The sequence below is a fragment of the Ostrea edulis genome, chromosome 6 (assembly GCF_947568905.1).
Source record: "Ostrea edulis chromosome 6, xbOstEdul1.1, whole genome shotgun sequence".
NCBI classification, from domain to species: Eukaryota; Metazoa; Mollusca; class Bivalvia; order Ostreida; family Ostreidae; genus Ostrea; species Ostrea edulis.
In genome coordinates this window covers 74,287,765-74,309,898 of record NC_079169.1, presented here as the reverse complement: position 1 = coordinate 74,309,898, position 22,134 = coordinate 74,287,765, and the positions used below count along the sequence as shown (strand labels likewise).

General features: G+C 36.4%; 2 protein-coding genes across 4 annotated transcripts; one reads left to right on the top strand and one right to left on the bottom strand.

Moving 5' to 3' along the window:
* The first annotated feature begins 301 nt into the window (after nucleotides 1-301).
* On the top strand, nucleotides 302-9,931 carry LOC125647965 (collagen alpha-1(XII) chain-like). Its single transcript, XM_056140752.1, has 6 exons — nucleotides 302-463; nucleotides 607-975; nucleotides 1,256-1,486; nucleotides 3,047-3,388; nucleotides 5,386-5,481; nucleotides 9,596-9,931. The coding sequence occupies exons 1-6, from the start codon at nucleotides 340-342 to the stop codon at nucleotides 9,736-9,738; spliced, it is 1,305 nt and encodes a 434-aa protein (XP_055996727.1). The 5' UTR covers nucleotides 302-339; the 3' UTR covers nucleotides 9,739-9,931.
* On the bottom strand, nucleotides 9,909-21,826 carry LOC125647961 (uncharacterized). 3 transcript variants are annotated; one of them, XM_048874833.2, is made up of 10 exons: nucleotides 21,669-21,825; nucleotides 20,704-20,943; nucleotides 19,897-20,042; nucleotides 19,642-19,777; nucleotides 19,415-19,552; nucleotides 17,460-17,669; nucleotides 15,347-15,496; nucleotides 11,738-11,884; nucleotides 10,811-10,898; nucleotides 9,909-10,495 (listed from the first exon to the last, which is right to left on the bottom strand). In XM_048874833.2, the coding sequence occupies exons 1-10, from the start codon at nucleotides 21,733-21,735 to the stop codon at nucleotides 10,171-10,173; spliced, it is 1,647 nt and encodes a 548-aa protein (XP_048730790.1). In that variant the 5' UTR covers nucleotides 21,736-21,825; the 3' UTR covers nucleotides 9,909-10,170. The 3 variants fall into 3 exon arrangements, with proteins under 3 accessions (XP_048730790.1, XP_048730792.1, XP_055996726.1); XM_048874835.2 differs by lacking the exon at nucleotides 21,669-21,825 and adding an exon at nucleotides 21,444-21,585; XM_056140751.1 differs by lacking the exon at nucleotides 15,347-15,496 and having other exon boundaries at nucleotides 21,669-21,826.
* Between the last annotated feature and the right edge of the window lie 308 nt (nucleotides 21,827-22,134).

Genomic DNA, 22,134 nt, shown 5'->3' with positions numbered 1-22,134 from the left:
ACTTTATAGTGCTGTAATTCAGTAGTGTTGATTTTAAGGATTTTGCGAAACCGCGGTTAACATCAGATCTCTAAAATGGCCCTGCAATACATTGACTCTCGAGTGTACCGCTCTTTGGAGTCTTGATAGCGCATGGACTAAATCTTGTTTGCGAGTCAACAAGTTAGTAAAGTTGATGGAGAATCAAGAATGCTAAAATTATAATTTCTGACTATGTGATTGTGGTTACAAACAAAATTGAAAATGACTCCTTCATACATGAAAAAAAAAATCATTAAGTAGACCCAATAACATTTTTTATTCAAAATCTTTAATCTACTCCTATTCAAATGAAATAGAATGTTAAACTCATCGACAGATTCTTTTCTTCACTATGAATCTACTGTATATTTATTGCATAACTGTATTGCAGGTTACATAGACTCGCAATTCATCTTTAATCTCGCCGAGTCTTCAAGCACAGGTAACTTTATTATTCTTTGGGTGTACTGTAAAATGAGACATACTTGATTAAAAATGATTTCATAGATCACAGATGTAGCCTGCATTTGTAACCTTTCTAAGGTTTTGACTAGCCGTGTTACATATGTACTGTCGTGATAACAGGCTGTTCAGAAGATGCGGACCTCGCTTTCCTCGTTGACACATCTAGAAGTCTGGGTCTACAAGCCTACCAGAAAGAGCTCCACTTCGTGGAACGAGTCTTGGAAGGATACCAGATAGGACCCAACAAAACCAAAGTAGCGGTCATAACCTTCAGCGCTGGCAGTAGACTGGAATTTGACTTCAATAGATATGACACCAAAGAAGCTGTTCTACGAGCAATCAGGGGTCTTTCGTACACTGACGGGATGTGTACAACCATCTACAGGGCACTGAAACAAGCCAGGCAGGAAGTGTTTGTTGCGCACGCGGGCGACAGACCAGGTTTTAAGAATTTGGTCATTATTCTGACGGATGGAGAAACAAATCCAGGTACGGATTAGAGTAGAATACTGACATAAAACTCCATGAACGATGTTCCCAATTCTTTCACACTCTCATGCTTAACCAATAACATCACCCCTGTTCTTTACATTCTGCATTTGATTCTACATTAGAATTATTTATTTTTGCAGCACGTGTAAAATATTGTCCACAATTCCAATGTTTATTTCATTTTGTCACGAGATTCTTTGTAAGAACGCAAGATTTTGTTTTTGTCGTCTTCTTGTTGCGCAACATCTAAACATGTGAAATGGTCATCTCGATGCAGGCAGGTATGACCTGTATAGTCTGCCAATGGCCAAAACCTTGACGAGAAAGGAAGCTAACAAACTGAAGTTCCATGGTGTAGAGGTATTTGGTATTGGGGTGGGCCACCGTGTGGATCACGCGGAGATGGTGGGAATATCTAGTGGCGCGAAGAACTACTACCGCGTGGACGACATTGACAGTCTGGAAAAATCCAGACTGTTTAGAATACTCCTCAACAATCTCTGCACAAGTAAGATTCTCTTTGTTCTCATATACATTGTACATAGGAAATTTTACTTCTAGTTATTGCGGAAAATGTCATGCACCATAGTTATTTGGAGAGAATTCATCAATATCCTTTGAGTCCTCAGTAGAACATGCATCACTATATATAGAGTCAGACTGAATTGAGCCTTCTCAAATCCTCTAAAAGCGACATGGTTACTAATGGTAGTACTCAAATATTATGCAATCAGTAGCTATTTTTTTAAGTGTGTTTATTAATAGCATGAAATGATACATGTAGCTTCTGTGTTCTTGTTATCATATAAACTGTAAATCAGAATTTGTTTTAGCCAAACTTTCTCCTTTTCTTGGAATTCTTTATTCCTTTTATTTAGACTGGTTTGGTTCTTTGTCGTTTTGATGTAATCTGATTATAAGTGTATTGACTGGCCTTTATTCCACCAGGGAATGTGATGATTTTATGGTGTTTGCCTTACCTTTCAGGTCCACTAAGAAGGCGTAGGTACATATATATTCACGATGTTACACTATTTGTTCACGATATTACACTATATGCTCACGATGTTACACTACATATTCACGATGTTACACTATATTTTAACGATGTTGCACTATATGTTCACGATGTTACACTGTGTATTCACGATGTCACACTATATGTTTACGATGTTACACTATATGTTCACGATGGTACACTGTGTATTCACGATGTTACACTAAATATTCACAATGTTACACTATATATTCACGATGTTACACTGTCTGTTCACGATGTCACACTATATATTCACGATGTCACACTATATCTTGAGGATGTTACACTATATGTTCACGATGTTACACTATATATTCACGATGTTACACTATATGTTCACGATGATACACTATATGTTCACGATGTTACACTATATATTCACGATGTTACACTATATGTTCACGATGTTACGCTATATATTCACGATGATACACTATATATTCACGATGTTACACTACATATTCACGATATTACACTAAACATTCACGATGTTACATTAAATGTTCACGATGTTACGCTATATATTCACGATGTTACACTATATGTTCACGATGTTACGCTATATATTCACGATGATACACTATATATTCACGATGTTACACTATATGTTCACGATGTTACACTATATGTTCACAATGTTACGCTATATATTCACGATGATACACTATATATTCACGATGTTACACTATATGTTCACGATGTTACCCTATATGTCCACGATGTTTCTCTATATATTCACGATGTTACATGTATACTCCTGTATTGCTAGGCACTTTTACACATGCTTGCTTTTTGAATTTTGAATTTTTGCTGTCTCGATATTTAGTGTGCTTGTTTAAAATGTTGATTTAAAGATATTAACTATCGCATTATCATATTATCCACTCTTATATCGATAGTGTACGGGCGATGACGCGGTAGGGTAAAGATGATAAATAGATAGTACAATGGAAATGACAAGATACTACTAGTATATCGCGCGATCGTACCATCGTCATTACGTCATCGTTATGTTACGTATTCTTATAGGATGCAGTAACAAACCAGCGGACATCTTCTTCATTGTGGACAAATCCTCCAGTCTCGGTAGCGTGGCGAACTTTGACAAGGAACTTTCCTTCATCGCCAGATTTGTAGAGGGGTTTACCATCGGACAGGGCAGTGAAGACGTGAGGATAGGGGTCATATCCTTCAGCACGGACGCTCGGTTAGAGTTCGGGCTTGCTGCTCATGGCGATAAAAGGAGCTTGCAGGACGCATTGCTGAATATTGAATACTCACTTGGGAATACGTACACTCACAAAGCGTTTGAAATTTTACTCGATCAGGGATTCTCGGTCTCCCCACGACCTAGCACTGTGCCTCGTATAGGTAAGTATTCAACAGTGCTTAAACACTCTAAGATAGAATTCATAACAAACTCACTACTGAATTTTAAGTGGGAGAGGACACAAGGTCAGTGGAGATTTAGAGGTCACCCTGTGACCAAATCAATTATTATTTGTTGTTGTTTATCGATTTTTATTATGATTAAAAAATATCAAAAATACCTCATAAAAATAACCTAAAAGCCTCAGAATCCTGGAGCTTTTGGGGACCCACCGAGGGCCTTACAAATAACAGTTACACTGAGCGAAGCTCGGCCCGTCCGCGAAGCAAGATTTTAAAGGTCAATCAACTGGCAATGCATCAAATTCACTCATGGATGCCACCGTATTACATCCGAGATCTACATGTATGTCGAGTGCGCGAGACATTCGAGAAGTTCCGATTGCTTTAAAGGTAACACGTAGCCTAGTCAAAATCTGCAAAAGAAAATGCGAACGGGATGCATTGTTGTTGTTTATAATTGTTTGGTTTGAAATACCCCGGTAAGAAACACTGTTGCAATTTTAAAGACCGCTAAAAATTAACAACATTAACTAACAAATTTAAATTGGTAAAAAAGTGTATATTTTTATTTAAATAAAACTCACGAACTCGTTCTTCTACTTAATCGTAATTACTGTTTTTCTATTTAAAAAAAAAGAAGGAAAATGGAAAGTTTAAATTTCAATTGACCAGTATTGACTACTTGGGAGTATTAACCGGGACGGTTAAAACCGCTGGTTAAAACCGGGGGCGGCCGCCCAACCCTGGAATATAGAAATGCTCTTAAAACTGACTTAAAGAATTACAATGGCAGTTCCTTTTAGTGTAATCAAATCAAAGAACTAATAGACAAAACAATCGCAACTTCTTTGGTCTTTCCGGCAAGCTTGGGAAAGGCGTCTCGAGATTGTTTCTCCGCCTGCTGAAAAAGCACGGGAATGCGATTCTAGACGAGACTGCTTTTCGTTTTCTCATTTTTTAAAGACTGGAAAGCTGGTAAAATTGTTAAGTTGTATGTTGGTTGGTTGTATATTGTTTAACGTCCAGCTTATATTGAGACATCACAATTGCCGGTGAAGGGTTGCAAAATTTAGACCTATGCTCAGCGCTTACGGCCTTTAAGCAGGGAAGGGAGGGATCTTCATCGTGCCACACCTGGTGTGACACGGGACCTCGGTTTTTGTGATCTCATCCGAAGGACCGTCCCATTTAGTCGCCTCTTATGACAAGGATCTATGCTAACCCTGATCCCCACAGAATTATGATGTTGACTGATTGTAACAATTAACTGCTTTGAATGCACAGTCCAACAAAAAAATGCATCGACATGTCTGTTTACATGTGTATCGATCTCGAAATGCAGACGATTGATTTATGCTGAATAGCAAATGTTCTTCAGTCATTTGTGAATTTATTTTTCATAATTATAAAATTGAGTTATCAGTTATCGACTTTATTGTTGTATTGGCAAAACACGGAGCGCAAGCGAGATGTGTATCAATTTTCTCATAATCGGTTATTACGTATGGAGGTATATCACAGAATAATGACCACGGCATTCCTTTGATCTTTGCAATAACCGTGGTAGAATTTCACATCATGTATCCTCCACCAATCACTATTGAGAGTAAATGCGTTGTCCGGAGACAGAAACAAAATTTCAACATTGTATATACACTGTCCTCCGTGAAAGACGGTAATGATGTCCTTAATTAACTGTTGCGTTGTTGAGGGAATAATTAGGACGTAATTGGCGGTTGAATCGTAGTTGACGTTTAAGTGACAAGGGAATATGAAGTTTGGGCAATTAGTTTATTTTTGTAAGGGAAATAATACATGATATACACATTACATGTAACTTGGTTCATGTTATGGATGAAAAATATTCTTTTAGATTTATTCTAAAGTGTTCTTTAATTTTTCAAAAATTGGTAGACCAAAAGGGCATATTCTGGGTCAAGTTCTTTATGACAAAGTTACCGTTTGAATTGTTGAAGGTATCATCATGACGGATGGCCAATCTACGAATCCATACAAACTAGAGGATGTGTTGATGCTGGTCAAACTAAGAGGGATAGAAATATTCTCAATCGGTATGTAAAACTTCATTATTGGCCGTCAGAAAGTTGGTGATTAGATGTTAACTGCGGGTCTCAAAAACCACCATTGTTGTCTGATTATTCTATTAAATCAAATCACGGTAGTTACATGTGTTTAATCACGATTTTGATCAATAACATAAGATTTTTTCTGCTAATAAAATTTTTGGTATACGGAATTTGTTAACTCGTCCTATATTTATTTTCCCATTGTAAGAGACAATTTAAACTTTGTGGTTTTTCATCAAGTAATACGAGTTTGTAATTTTTATTTTTAGTGAGCTTTTCTGATCACCTGTTGTCCGTCCGTCTGTAAACTTTTCACATTTTCGACTTCTCCAGAACCACTGCGCCAATTTTAACCAAACTTAGCAAAAGCATCCTTGGGTGAAGGACTTTCAAGTTTGTTCAAATGAAGGGTCATCCCCCCCCCCCTCAAAGTGGAGATAATCACAAATATGCAAAAATAGGGTAGGGTCCTTTAAAAATCTTCTCAAGAACCAATGGACCAGAAAAGTTTATATGTATGTGAAAGTTTTCTGACGTAGTGCAGATTCAAGTTTGTAAAAATTATGGAACCCGGGGATAGGGTGGGACTGTATTAGGAAATCAAAGTTTTGCATACAAATATAGAGAGAAAATCTTTAAAAATCTTCTTCTCAAGAACCATTGGGCCAGAAAGTTTATATTTACATGAAAGCTTCTTAACATAGTGTAAATTCAAGGTTGTAAAAAATGGGGGGGGGGGGGCACAATAGGGATCAAAGTTTTAAATGCAAATATGTAGGGAAAATCTTTAAATACGGGGCAAGGTGACTCAAGGTAAGCTATGTGGCCCATTGGTCTCTTGTTTCTTTGTTATACGCTTTATCATATTCTTTTTTTTTTTTAATATTCATGGGTTACCTTTTTTAAAATAAATAGTCATTACGGACCCAGCAAGAGCATGGTTTGATCTTATGAATTTTTTTGTGATTTGACAATTTCAAGGATGGGTACTTTGTAGGCTTTTTTAAAATCCTCTTCATAATTCTAAAATCACAAGGCAAATAATTCGTATGTATAAATTGTGATTTAGAATGGATTAAAAGTGTAAGAGGAATATCAAAATCCCGCATTAGACACATCAAAACAAAAGTACCTACCATCTATCCTTCTGTGTTTAGCAAACCAGAAGTGATAAAAGAATTAGATAGGTTACGTGAGGAATATGTTTTGGTTCCAGCTGACAAAGCTTGTAACAACATTGTCTTTGTTTGTAAGGCTCATTATTGCAACTGTATTTTTAAACGAACTTGGAATTAATTCCACTTTTGGTAACTGCCCTTTCAAAAACTGAAATTCTTCAAAACATGTTTCAGTTTTAGACAATAGACACATTTAATATCCCAGTCAATGGGTCGGATGAATATGAGTTACCGTATCTATGCTGATTTCTAAACTTCATAAAAACCTTACAAAGATACATTGCTGGATCCAGTAAGTGTTCTACCAAGCCTCTATCTCTGCTCCTCACGAAAATATTAACAGCAATGAAGGAGAAACTTCAAACGCACTGTGCGACTACATGTGCCAGAAGTGGGGTAAATCAAATGTGGATTCTAAAAAATTCTAAAGAACTTTTAGTTTTGAAATCGCAAAACTTTTCTCAAATCAACATCAAAACGTATGACTTTCAACACTTTACACGACCATTCTTCACGATAAATTAAAGACTAGACTTTTTGATATCATAGACAGTTGCTTCTTCAACAAAAATGGAAAACGGAAATATTCATATCTATCAGTCGTCCAAAAAATTACTTTGTTAAACACCACTCTAATTCCACACTAAAGTACTCTAAAGTTGAAATAAACAATATGCTAGAGGTCCTCAATGACAATATCTTCGTGGTCTTTGGTGATCAGATCTTCCAACAGTTTCTTAGAATTCCCATGGGTACGAATTGTGTTCCTTTGTTTGGTGATCTGTTTTTATGTGGTGTCTTTTATTTTCAGTTCGCAGGGATATATTGAATCGACATATGAATGAAAATTATTGTTGTTGATAGATAATTCGTCGTCGATATATCTAGATGTCGAATTTAAGGCCACAGCAAAAGATTTTTTTTTCTAACGTAGAAGCTTTTGAATAAATTCTGCTTCATAGGAATATAAAAACTGGTCAGCTAACAAAGGAGCACAATTCGTGCCCATGGGGGATTTCAACAGACTGTTGGAAGACCTGATCACCAAAAACCACGAAAATATTGTCAATGAGGAAGTCCAGTATGTTCTTGATTTCAATTTCAGAGTGCATATGGTGTATATATCTCTCAGCTGATTCGATACGCAAGAGCCTGTTATGCGTATGATCAGTTTTTAAATCAAGACAGGCTACTGACAAACAATTTGATGGTACAGGGGTTTCAACAGTCTCGTTTAAAGTCAGCATTTCGCAAATTATATGGTCGTTATAACTATCTAGTTTGTCAATACAATCTATCATTGGGTCAAATGCTGTCCGACTTGTTTCGTACCGATTGTTAGGCCGTTCTTGGCACACTGATTTTGGCTACGTACATGTATAACACCGTTTACCTGATCAAGATATAGGGCTTACGGCGGATGTGACCGGTCAACAGGGGATGCTTACTCCTCCTAGGCACCTGATCCCAGTAATAATAATGCAATTGCTATTATTCTGTCTTTAAAAACTCTTTCATGTTCATTAAAGTAATATTAGCTCTAAATGTGAAGTTTTTGTTTTGTTGTAAAAATGTGGTACCATGATAGTTTTGTACATGTAACTTTAACCATAGTCATTGATAAAACTAAAACTAAGATTAAGATTTTATCAAAATAAAGATTTCGGTTCTATTGAATACATGTATATAGCATTATATAGAAATAAGTTTTTGTACGGGAAGACAATAATGAAATTTTACTTCATTCAGAGCCTCTGGATAGGTCTTCTAACACTAATATTGATAGCAAAAGTTTATAAACTTTATTTTTTCTGTCATTGAAATAGTAGATCACAATTTTGCAACAAACTTTTTCGACACCAAAATGAGAGCTAGTATTACTTTGATTACCGAACTTCAATATAAAAACATGAAGGTCTCTAAATGGTTTGCTTGGCATAATTTTATTAGTTACCAAGAAGTTGCGGCCGTGTCACTAAGTTTTCTTGTATTCACATGTACAATATATAACATGGGACTAATCTAGCTTCCTAAAATGACTTTCAGGTTTTTGGATGCCAAGCAGATGCACAATATTTACTGAAGAATGTTGGTATTTTTTAAGATATGGCATTATACATGGTTCCCCTGACTTTTGATGGGAACAAATGCACATTTGAGTAACACATTTTTTGTAACAAAAGCAGCTCATCTAAAAATATGATTTGTTATGTTACTAGCAGTATACATCTAGTTTTCATGGTAGATGAATGGGATAGATCAGATCCACCCGTTACATATATATAAACTTTCGATTTACAGCACAACTTTCTTCTGAACAATATTTAGGTCTTATTTCTCGGCATATTTAAATCGACGCTCAACGATTTAAATATGAAAAAAGAAATCCAACATATTTTCTCATTATACCACTACACTGTGAAGACATACTTCAAACCTTTCTAAAGCCCCAATCGAACTGAAAACGCATAATAAACTACTGTGTACAAAACTATAAGGGTCGAAGAACATGCTCTCAATTCTCAAATGAAAGGTGAAGATAACGAACAGTGATCAATCTCATCACTCCTATAAGCAATACAAAATAGAGAGTTGGGCAAACACGGACCCCTAGATACACCAGAAGTGGGATCAGGTGCCTAGGAGGAGTAAGCATTCCCTGTCGACCTGCCGTGAGCCATATCTCTTGATTAGGTAAACGGAGTTATCTGTAGTCAAAATCAGTGTGCCAAGAACGACCCAACAATTGGCACGAAACACGTCAGACAGCATTGGACCTAATGGTATGTTGTATTGGCAAATGTGTTCAACGTTTTTTACATGTAAATCAAAAATGAGCAAGCACTTGGTGATGTTTACATAAACTGGACGTTCTTACTAAACCTGTAATAACTAGTACATGTACTGTTTCTTGTTACCAGGTTTTGGAAGCGTGGACGTTACAGAACTGAATATGATGGCAACGGTTCCGGATCACACTCGCGTGTTCGTGGTAGATGATATTCATACGCTGGACACAGTGCGGGACGAACTATATTTAGAGATCTGTAATTTGATTGGATAACTAAACGTTCTAGTTACTGAACCAAATCTACCTCATGTATATATATTGTATAGTCTTCTCAAATTCAAATTACTGTTTAAATGAATGAAAAACTACAGTTACTTAAACAGGTTCATAGTGTACGTTGAGTTTCGCAGCTTTATGTGTATGTAAGGTTTGCCAAGTTGAAATTAAAAAGTTCAATGATATTTAATCGTGCTAATCAATTTTAAAGGAGAAAACAACAAAGTACAAAATACATGTACCTAAATCAAAACAAAGACCCACTAATCCAAACAGAAACATTGGTATATGAATGCAGTATATAAATGTATACTTATTTCCGGTATATATATATACATCTATATGAAAAAGCGCATTTGGAAAATGGTGTATGTTCTTAATAAAATCACAGCATAGGCAGCAGCAGCAGCAGCAGACATAATTGTAAAATCACATGACCGTTTCATAAAGCCCTTGTACACAGTATATCTGCACTCTCCCGTGTGATATCTTGTCGTATTGGTGTAATTTACAATTCATTGTGTCGTAGTGATTTTGGGGTGTGGCATTGTCTTCTGTAACTGGTGTGTTTGTGCTATCATGAACCAGCTGTTTCAATGTTCCCTTGAAATTCAATTGATTATAGTTCAAAATGTACTGATTGTCAAGAAATATGTTATTGTATATCCCGCTACGCTGTCGGCGACTCTGCTTTTCTAGTATATAATAAAACGGCTCGATGGCTTTTTCTTCCGGTACATGTACTTTGCGTTGTCTGAAATAGAGAGCATATTTTACAAGTTATTATTGATTGATTGGTTTCATATTGTTAAATGTCTCTCTCGAGATTAATCTTTCTCTCATATGAAGACGTCTCTAAGTTATTATGATCATACATGTATAACATTTTTTGTAAAACAATTTTGCATTTAAAGGTGTCACATGGGTCGCAACCCAATTTCGGTTGGCAAATTTTACTCCCAAAATACTTTTCGAACCATTGGGGGCTAAACTTCATTTTGGGGGACGGAAAAGTGTCATTTTAAGGTTTTTCTGGATCCACCCCTGCAAAGTCTTGTGATGAACTCACCTTGATCGTTTAATGTAGACACCCACCAGCACCATGGACAAGAACAAAAACACTGCAGCGACTGTTGGGACAACTATCCAGTACATCACTAAAATATATTCGTTAAAAAGACGTACTTACTATTGGTTAACTTATTGGAAATAGCAACAATACATTATTCCCAATTTCTGATATATCAGAAAATTGTTCATTAAGGGGCATTAGCTGCCAAAGTAATATTCACCAATTGTTATCAAATAACGAAAACTGCTTAACGGTACATAAAAATCACTACTGTCAGACATATCAAAATTCATACATTTTTTCAATCAGAATTATTTTTCTTATTTTTTAAGGCATTCCAGCATTTTAATCATGTGACATCATAGGTTTTTGCAAAATCTTTATTTAATTAAACTCGATAGATTGTAAGAATCCTCTTTAATGAATAAAATTAAAAATCTGGTAAATATTGATACTGAAAAAATTCATGTTTTCCATGAATAATCAATTATTTGAAAAAATTCAAAATGTTGTCAAGGGCAATAACTCATATGCTGGTATTTTCTCTTCTTTATGTCTTTTATAATGATTTCCATGATATCCACAATTAATTTATCCATATCTATATTTTTAAAAAGGGTTTTTTTTAAACTGTTGACATTAAAAAATGTCATTTTCTTACAAGTTTTTATGTATTTTTATCAATCCTTTAAATGAAATTGTGAGATTTTCTGATGTTGACATATTCATCTGTTTATGTATGTCTGACATCTTTAAAAAGGTGGCAATATACACATTTTCTTTCATTATTGATTAAATTAAACTATATTAAGTAGAAATCAATACAGTTGCTCCACTTTCAACCATTAATATTGATAATGCACATGAGGATGGAGCTACCTTAAAAAGCTTTTACGTCCTAGTAGATAAATAAAAGATGCTTACAATTTGCTTTGATGAAGTGAGACGCGTCTCTAGATGTTGAAGATGAATGCGTAGTCTGTGTAGTTTGCGCATGCGTAATATGATGACTTGTGTTGTAAGTACCTGGTGGTCCATTTACATGTAAATCCTCCAAATCATACCCTAGTGCTGAAAAAATAATTTACAGTTGTTCATATGCACAATTGGCATTAATCCGAGATTCCTCTGACTCTTGCCCCCACCCCCACCCCCGCTTTTATATTGGGACATGTTGGGAGCCCTCCCCCGCACATGTCACAATATAAAAGTGGGGGTGGGGGGTAATAGTCAGAGGAATCTCGGATTAAATTTGCATTGAATATCGACGGACATATGGAAGAGATCAAATTTATATTTATATAATATACAATATAGAGGCAAATCGGTAGGTGACAAGAATCCCAATGGTTACTACGTATCACCCTGTCTTAAAAGAGCTAAACAAAATTCTGAAGAAACATATGCCCATTCTTCAAATGAACCCAAGAATGGTCGATGTCTTCAAAGAACCTCCTATGGCTGCCTTCAGACGTCCGAGAAATCTGAAAGACATGGTGGTGCAAACCAAATTGGAGAATCCTTTGCCCAATGGGGGCTTTAAAACATGTTCTGATGGCAGATGCCTGTTGTGCAAACCCAGCGCGAGCACAGACAGTTTTGAGAACCCTGTCACCGGCCGATGCTACCGAATTCTTGGGGACACATCCTGTCGCACAACTGCGTTTATCTCATACCGGTAAGCTGCAAGGTCTGTGACCAACAATACGTAGGTGAAACTGGGGACCTACGTAGAAGGATCAATAACCACCGGTCTACCATTAAAACCAACACGGTCAAAGAAACCCGTTGCCGAGCATTTCAATCTCGCAGGACACAAATGGGAAGACATGACAGTAGTAGTTATTGACCATAATACTCACTGGACCGATGGGGAGAGAAAAAACAAGAAGAAATTCTGAATGCATAGATTGAGGTCATTCCGCCCCAATGGCATGAACAAACCCAATGACTTCACCAGAATGTGGCCTAGCTTCCCCTAGTTATTACTCAGTGTTGTTCTGTTGGTGATGTGGCCTAGCTTCCCCTAGTTATTACTCAGTGTTGTTCTGTTGGTGATGTGGCCTAGCTTCCCCTAGTTATTACTCAGTGTTGTTCTGTTGGTGATGTAGCCTAGCTTCCCCTAGTTAGTACTCAGTGTTGTTCTGTTGGTGATGTGGCCTAGCTTCCCCTAGTTATTACTCAGTGTTGTTCTGTTGGTGATGTGGCCTAGCTTCCCCTAGTTAGTACTCAGTGTTGTTCTGTTGGTGATGTGGCCTATCTTCCCCTAGTTATTACTCAGTGTTGTTCTGTTGGTGATGTGGCCTAGCTTCCCCTAGTTAGTACTCAGTGTTGTTCTGTTGGTGATGTGGCCTAGCTTCTCCTAGTTATAACTCAGTGTTGCTCTGTTGGTGATGTGGCCTAGCTTCCCCTAGTTATTACTCAGTGTTGTTCTGTTGGTGATGTGGCCTAGCTTCCCCTAGTTAGTACTCAGTGTTGTTCTGTTGGTGATGTAGCCTAGCTTCCCCTAGTTAGTACTCAGTGTTGTTCTGTTGGTGATGTGGCCTAGCTTCCCCTAGTTAGTACTCAGTGTTGTTCTGTTGGTGATGTGGCCTAGCTTCCCCTAGTTAGTACTCAGTGTTGTTCTGTTGGTGATGTGGCCTAGCTTCCCCTAGTTAGTACTCAGTGTTGTTCTGTTGGTGATGTGGCCTAGCTTCCCCTAGTTATTACTCAGTGTTGTTCTGTTGGTGATGTGGCCTAGCTTCCCCTAGTTATTACTCAGTGTTGTTCTGTTGGTGATGTAGCCTAGCTTCCCCTAGTTAGTACTCAGTGTTGTTCTGTTGGTGATGTGGCCTAGCTTCCCCTAGTTAGTACTCAGTGTTGTTCTGTTGGTGATGTGGCCTAGCTTCCCCTAGTTAGTACTCAGTGTTGTTCTGTTGGTGATGTGGCCTAGCTTCCCCTAGTTAGTACTCAGTGTTTTGTTTGTTTACACTTTCTGTTTTGCCGTCTACTTGTCACGGCATCATCATTAGCAGTCAAAAAACATTTTTTTCAATTTATTTATTTATTCATTATTATTTATAATATCCTTACTTAGTCCCCCTAATTACCCCCCCCCCCCTCATTTTTTCTATACTCCATTGCCAGATTGGATATTTATTTTTCGATTTAATCTTTTCATATTACTATATAATTTTTAGCTCACCTGAGCCAAAGGCTCAAGTAAGCTTTTCTGATCAAAATTTGTCCGTTGTCTGTCGTCATTGGCGTCTTCGTAAACTTTTCACATTTTTGACATCTTCTCAAGAACCGCTGGACCAATTTCAACCAAACTTGCCATAAAGCATCCTTGGGTGAAGGGCTTTCAAAGGGGAGATAATCACAAAAATGCAAAAATAGGGTGGGGTCATTTAAAAATCTTCTTCTCAAGCACCACTGGGCCTTTCTGACATAGTGCAAATTCAAGTTTGTCCAAATCATGGCCCCTGGGGGTTGGATGGGGCCACAATAGGGAATCAAAGTTTTACATACTAATATATACCTAGGATAAATCTTTAAAAATCTTCTTCTCAGGAACCACTGAGCCAGAAAAGCTGAGATTTACATGAAAGCCTCCTGACATAATGCAGATTCAAGTTTGTTCAAATCATGGCCCCGGGGGTTGGATGGGGCCACAATAGGGGATCAAAATTTTACATACAAATATATTAGGAAAATCTATAAAAATCTTCTTCTCAAGAGCCACTGAGCCAGAAAAGCTGATATTTACATGAAAGCTTTCTGACATATTTCAGATTTCAGTTTGTTAAAATCATGGCCCCCAGGGGTAGGATAGGGTCACAAGGGAGGATCAAAGTTTTGCATACAAATATATAGGGAAAATCTTTAAATATGACTCAGGTGAGCGATGTGGCCCTTGGGCCTCTTGTTATAATATATTTTATTTTCCATCACAGTTCAACACTAGTTATACAGCTTTACACCTCCTGGTACAAAATACTCATTATAAGCCGTCATCAGAACGAGTTGATACACCGCTTAAGGATACTGATTAGTTAACTCGTTCTTTGTTTTTGACTTGATCCAGCGAAGGACTGATCAGTTCAGATCAGTCTTGACGCTCTATGGCAACAGACTTTTCTATTTTCAGATTTATTACACTCAATAATTTTAATATGTTGACGTTTTATTTGTTATCAGCTTTTGTAGTTTAGTTGTAGTTTTCTTTTCTATTTAGATTTCTTTTTTATGTAAATATTCTATCGTCCTGAGGAAGGGACAGGTTGTCCTGAAAATTTGACAATTCACTTGTTCGTGTCGTTGGTCATTTTCAGTGTTTTTTATATCCTTTTTTATTTGACCTCGTATCTACTATTAGATCCGACACTTTGGATGTTGAGTGTTGTTGGATTATAGTGCTAACTAGCTAGATAGATATAGATAGATAGATACATTTGTGTAGATGGATAGATATATCTCGTCTGCACATAAATAACTACAGTATGCACTTTTAAAAAAAATAGTTTCCCTACAGAATGAAATTTTGAACAGTACTTGACTGGCACAGTGCTGCATGTTTGTTGCTGCAGGAAGTGGACGTTAATCCCCAGCCTCCCCTCTGTCTGTATTGCAAAGCGATGCACAACTTCTCCCGCGTTGACAAGAAAGGAATATGACGTTTCATAGACATGTCAATTGTTGAACCTAAATGAACAATGTGTACTTAATTAATCAATGGAGGAGGTAATTGAGGGATTTTGGTTCGACTTCCACTGCACATAATTTTAAGTAACTGTGTATGGTTTCTCTTCTTAAGTTCTATCCGTGGGGATCCGGGTTAGAATAGATCCTCAGTACCCCTTGCTTGTTGCAAGAGGCGACTAAATGGGGTGGTCCTTCGGATGAGACCGCAAAACCGAGGTCCCGTGCCACAGCAGGTGTGGCACGATAAAGATCCCTCCCTGCTCAAAGGCCATAAGCGCCAAGCATAGGCCTAAATTTGGCAGCCCTTCACCAGCAGTGGTGCCTTCTCCATATGAGTGAAATATTCTCGAGAGGGACGTTAAACAATATTTTAATCAATCAATCTTACGTTCTAAAACTCGATTGCTGTAAACATGTAACGTTTGAAATCGAAGTAATGGTTTAAAACCGATCGATTATTCATAATATGTAGGGCAATTATATTAAACACCAGGTACACAATAAATGCTCTATCACATTTGCATACAATTTTGATATTAGATGTAAAAACCTTTACAAGAGAAATATCCTCAAGAGCTTCCAAACCTGCATACAGCAATCAATTTTATGGCACTTCTGTGTTGATCTACTAATTAGCTACAGGTGAATTAATAATCCGCCTGTGCATAATAAGGATATTTGAAATCATATATTTCCAGACAGTTGCATACCTTCCATATACAATGTATGACCCAAAATCAAAGAATGAAACCACTGTATTAGTCAAATGTAGTGCATATGTATTGATAGCAATGAACTTTTTTTTATCCCACTTGATCGGCCGTATAACGGATGATTAACACATCGTCACTTCTTTTCTTAAACGGAAGTACACACTGATGTAAAAGAGACATAGTCTTTGTCCATGTAATAGTGTTTACCTCGATTTTTGGTTACCTCTGTGGATTAAGACATTGGTTTGGTAATCTGCAGATGGTGCGTTCGAGAAGTTTTAATTATATTTCTTAATGTTGCAGGGAAGTGAAACTTGTCATTGATGACAATTTGAATAAATGTTTTATACATAAGTTTCAATTATAATGATTATTTCATATTCAAGAATATATGTACAAAATTACTCGACTGACTGTCGACGCCTACCTTCAAATGACGTTGATTGAAAATAATCCAATCATCAAAATAAACTGATGATGATGTGTCTTTCATATTAATAATATATATATTATGATATGCACATTCTTTTACTCATTCGACTCAAAATACCTTATTGTTGTTTACGCACTAGCTATTCGATATCGATGCCACAACTTTGATTATATTTCATGTCATATATTTCCACAGGACAATGGGTTACTAATTTATTCTTAAGAGCCCAACTCTCTATTTTGTATTGCTTATAGGAGTTCAGAGATTGATCACTGTTCGTTATCTCCACCTTGTATGCAGTAATGTCATGAGAAACTATGCCGGTAATACGCTAAAATTACGCCATCGCGAAATATCACCACATCTCAGCCATTGCTTTCTCAACATAAGACAAATACAATAGAAGCCACATGCAATGACAAAGTCTGCAACCTGTGTACGCTTTCTTACTTCCGTGTTTGTATCGGTGTTGAATAATTTACTTTAAATGCCCTGTTGTCGAGATAACGTTTAGTTCGCTGCAGCAATATTAATTCACTTAAATGTAATATACATGTCTACATGCAGCAATGCTCCAGAGATCATCAAATCGATGAATCCTCTCGAACCATTGACCCCCACGAACAGCTCGATGAGATCAATTTTGTTAATTTTCAAGATAATTAGCTTCATTTCCTGCTCGTATCTCGTTCTTTACGCTAAATTTATGACAATTTCTAGCAATAAAATTTCATCGTCCTTAATACTCTCCATCCCCCATTCATCCCAGTAAAATGATTATTGCCTTGTCAATAGACCTTATCTAAGTTTAACTCACCGTCGGTCCAGATCTGCCGCGTCCTAGTCAATCCCGTCCAGTAATAAACGTTCGAAAGATTCAGATTATGATGATGCATGGCGTCGCGGTCCACTAGATGGCCGTGCATCTGATTGCACTTGTAGCTGGCTGTGTACCAGTCAGTTTTCTCTGACACAACGTACAGACAAGGAGTTGGTTGATTCAACCAATCACACATAGCACTTTCTTCTACAAATAGCATATATTGGCACTGTATAGCAGGTTTTATTGACGGGTTGCTAATTTTAGCCAATCTGCCAAATCGTCAAATTATGTCCTTAGTACTTCCTTTTTACACTGTCTTAATAAGTGTATTTTTTCACTACAAGTTAACCAAGAGAAAATTTGTGTATAACTTAAAGATTCAATAAAAATTAAGACATCTGAGATGTTTGCCCATGACCATGAACGTCTGGGGGAAAAAATTGCACAGTGTATTTTCATTATTTACATTGATGACAAATTACAAAAATCGAAGACGAAAGTGAGGATCTAAGCGCTTATTGATGAGCCAGATGGCATTGCATGAATTTGACTTTTTTCACTTTAAAGTAATTCCACCCTCCTGTGATGTCATCAGATTTTGCAAAATCAATGATTTATTTAGATTTATGCATGATAGGAATATAAATTTTGTTGGAGTCTTTTACTATAGTTATTGTAAAAAATCTTGTTAAGAATAAAATATTTCAAAAGTCTAAGTTATAAATGAATGATCAATGATACGTTTCAAAATATTGAATCCAAGGGCAGTAACTTTGTTTCTATTTATTTCTGTATCAAGTCTATCATTTGATGATTTCCTTTATTTTTTACAGACATTTTGTATATTTTTGTGACGATACAGTTTCATGAAATTGTTATGAATGCTACTATATCATCATAACCAGTTTGTATTAAATTTTAATAACACTGTTAAAGGAAAATTGCAATTTTATGATGTTGATATATGATTCTGTTTATGTACGTCTCACATCTTAAAAAGTGTGATGACCTATGTATTTTATTTGATAATTTGATAGTTTTAACTCTAATGAATGGAAATAAATACTCATCTTAAACTTGTATCAGATAAAACTGCGAGTATGGAGTTACCTTAAATTCAACATCTAGCTGACTCAAATATACGGCTCATTATAATTAGCATGATTAACAGTACCACATGTATATCCTCTGTGTTATCATTAAAAAAGAAATCATAGGGCCCAAGTCGAAATCAGCGATATAGAAGGTTGTAAGTGGAATTCATATTAAGGATGGATGAAAGTTTATCTATATTATACGGGAAGGTCCTTATTCTTCTTTTAAAAAGCCATAAAATATAGTCCCTTTCTAATATTGCATGGAGCGCAATGAATTAAAGTACAATGTATTTGGATTTGAAATTATGGAGTACAAAATTCCCTTCAATTTTGATCATAAAACGAAAATCTGATACACACAATAAATTCATAAGACCTGTGCAAACCTCATGAGCATACATCTTTTAAAAGACGGTTCCCTTTCTTGTCAAATCTAAAATAATGGGAATCATTGAGACGGAAAGAAATAATTCTCGAACGTACTTCACATGCTGTGCTTTATGCTTAGAGTGATGTGGTTTAGGGAAAAGAGGATACATAGGGAAAAGAAGGCACACTGTGTTGAAAATTCTAATATAATTGTCGAAAAGCATTATTAATTAATGCATAGATGACCCTTATCAGATTTGATATTGGTTCTCTTTAAAATGAAATTTATACTCGTCAAAAAACTGACATTCCTAAAGTCTCAATTTTTTTTTTTTTTTTACACCAGTGAAGAGCACGCGCTATACGGTACATGTAGTCTTAGTAACGTTATTGAAAGATAACCAGCAAATATTGATATTTCTTCCATCCAGATTAGAATTATGATAATATATCACAGAGAATATTTGTTCTGATTCTACTCACTGACGTTGCAAATAAACTCGTGCTCTTGTCTGCAATATTCAGTGGACCAAACATATTCCTTATTGAAAACCATCAGCAGGGCGCAATCTTTCCCGTATCTTTGTATCGTTGGTTCATGTAAACCCCATTCTACAGAATCTGTAAAACATATTCTTTAAATAAAACCTTAGAGAGATTAAGTGAAGTGTTTGAATCAATTTTCAGAAGGGAATTGGGTGCAAACAGACCCCATGTTGGAAAGACGGAGGAACGATTCGGTCCACCACAAAACTCCTCCGGGTTGCCTGCGCATGTCGTGTTGCATTCATATATTGGAGCTTCTTGGAGGATCGAGGTGTCATATAGGCAGTAACACTTCCGACCCTGTCAAAATGTTCGTAATGAATAGCAGGTCACTGAATGAATACACCGAGAGAGAAAAAACACACACCATTAATTGATATTATAAAACATCATAACAAAAACATCTACATAAAAAATACCTGCAGAGCAGCGAATTGTCGCTTGAGCGCGATTTTACAGAATGCCGTACAGAGCTCAGGGTGGTTATTGTGGAGAACTGTGTACACCGCCAGCGTCAGGTTACCTTGGAAACACCCGGTAATCCTGCCAATCTGAGGTCTCTGATCTGCGTGTATATATACCATGACGTATATGATTGATTGATTGATTGTACATGTATATTTCTTTTCATGCACTTTGAGATTATGAATATTTAAAACATACAAGTAAGAAAAAGTGCATGTAAATGTAAAATATGATTACGGATATGCAGTAGATTGAAAAAAGATATTTTTGTACGATGAATCACAAGCACTTGTTTCATACATGAGTCCTCCCTCCTTAACAGTGATATTATTAAGGAGGGGGGACTCGTGTATGAAACAAGTGCCTGTGGTTCATACCCCCATGTATTTTCAAAAGTGAAATTTATTCTTCATATTTACATTTCACTTTCGTTTCTGTCGGAATATTCCCAGCCGTTGAAATAGTCGTACTATATTTATCCAGATCCACACGTATATTGTCCATATTCAGTGAGGAAATAACTATCATTTCAATTGGGAAAGATTACGAAGGTAAAACACTGGAAATGTAAATTATATAACTAGCTGCAGAACTGTAGCTCTCTTAAAAAATATTTTGACGGAAATATTTTTTTCAGAGAGCTACAGTTCTGCAGCTTAAATATAACCAGTTATACGTGTTGTTTCATGATTGAAATGAATGGCCGTCTGGTGCAGTAAAACTGTCGCTCAATGCTCTAGTCGTTTCGTACATGTACTCACCATGTGACCACACCCACTGAGATTTAATCTCCCTGCCTCCAACCCAAAACGTGACAAAACTTTTGTTGGTGAAGCTATTTAGTTGACGTTCGACACGAAACATTTCCTCTTCATTTTTGAATGTAGCAAGTTTTTCGTCATTTTTCCCGCAGTTTCTTTCAGCAGCTTGCCAGGATTGAGGTCTTGGAAAAATGTTTACTACCTTTTCGTTAATATTGTGCTCAGATGAAGCACCACGATCTAAATGGAAATAGAATATGGTGACATTCTACATTTATAGTACTAAAATATATAAATACCCCCCCCCCCCTTGTTACTTTCCGTAAGATCGTTATGATTTTGGTTCGATCTGTATGTCTGCCTCTTAACAGAACTAATTACATGTATAGAAAGAAATCTTAATCCAGTATCTAGGGACGGGGCTTTTTTAAGACTAGGCGAGTCGTGCTTTCTTTGAATTTTTGTCATAGCATCAATGTTCACGGTATATCGGAAATATATATTAGACATTTAAAGAAAAATTTAAACAGTACATCATTTTTCCGGTGACTTAATTAAATGTTCTTAGTGATATTCCTGAGTTATTTCAGTTAACTTGTATTTCTCGAAGAAGAAAAAACACCGACCTTTCAATATTCCACAATGAATATTAGGTATAGATATCAAAGTTACTATTACAGGGGGTAGAATGGAAGCATATATATATAAGTTCTAGTGACTAAGCTGGTTATACACATTACCTGAATGCTTACACTGTTCTTTATCCGCATAATGTATCCAATTTTTATTCCTTTAAGTGATAAATTGATAAAAATTGCCACCAAATTTGTTTTCAATCAATCAAAGGTTCCTCACTCCACTCCCAAACAAAACAAGAGAAAAGGTGGGGATATTTAAAGGAATATAGAATAATTAATCTGATAATGTAACATGTTCATCAGAATATTAATCTAAATAATTCTTACCTAAAAATAAAATTATTAGAATACTTCCCACTGATATCATTGTGGCCGTGTCAAAAAGGATGAACATCACATGCTCATGTAGACCTGCTAGTTAATGTGACTAAGTGCTGTGGATTTTGGTTACTGTTATTTTTGAGAGGTTGATACTAAGCGGCTAAGCACGGAGAACGGAACCTGCATCTTCAGAATAAGGTCATAGGCCACGCTTACGTTACGCAGAATTGAAATGCAAACGACAATAAATACTTATGTACTTATCTACTCGCCAGACAGACGACTACTGTTCATAAATTTGACAGTCATTTCCCAACTTCTTCAAATGTTTCGTGAGGATAACAAATTTTCATTGTATTATTTAAACGTAAACGCGTGCAATTGACCACTAACCAGCACTTGGTGTGTTCTTAAGTGGGGGAGAAAGCGAGAGCAAAACAATCTAAAAGAAGATATTTATTTGAAGGTATTT

What these genes read in the sequence shown, in the direction of transcription:
- LOC125647961 (XM_048874833.2), bottom strand. Translation starts at nt 21,735, where the DNA reads ATGTTCATCCTTTTTGACACGGCCACAATGATATCAGTGGGAAGTATT. An exon ending in GACAATTCGCTGCTCTGCAG is followed by an intron (nt 19,778 to 19,896) that starts GTATTTTTTATG and finishes ACATTTTGACAG; the next exon opens with GGTCGGAAGTGTTACTGCCT. An exon ending in TGCAGCACTGTGCCAGTCAA is followed by an intron (nt 11,885 to 15,346) that starts GTACTGTTCAAA and finishes TTATTTTTTCAG; the next exon opens with CACTAGGGTATGATTTGGAG.
- LOC125647965 (XM_056140752.1), top strand. Translation starts at nt 340, where the DNA reads ATGTTAAACTCATCGACAGATTCTTTTCTTCACTATGAATCTACTGTA. An exon ending in CGCCGAGTCTTCAAGCACAG is followed by an intron (nt 464 to 606) that starts GTAACTTTATTA and finishes TCGTGATAACAG; the next exon opens with GCTGTTCAGAAGATGCGGAC. An exon ending in GATAGAAATATTCTCAATCG is followed by an intron (nt 5,482 to 9,595) that starts GTATGTAAAACT and finishes TCTTGTTACCAG; the next exon opens with GTTTTGGAAGCGTGGACGTT.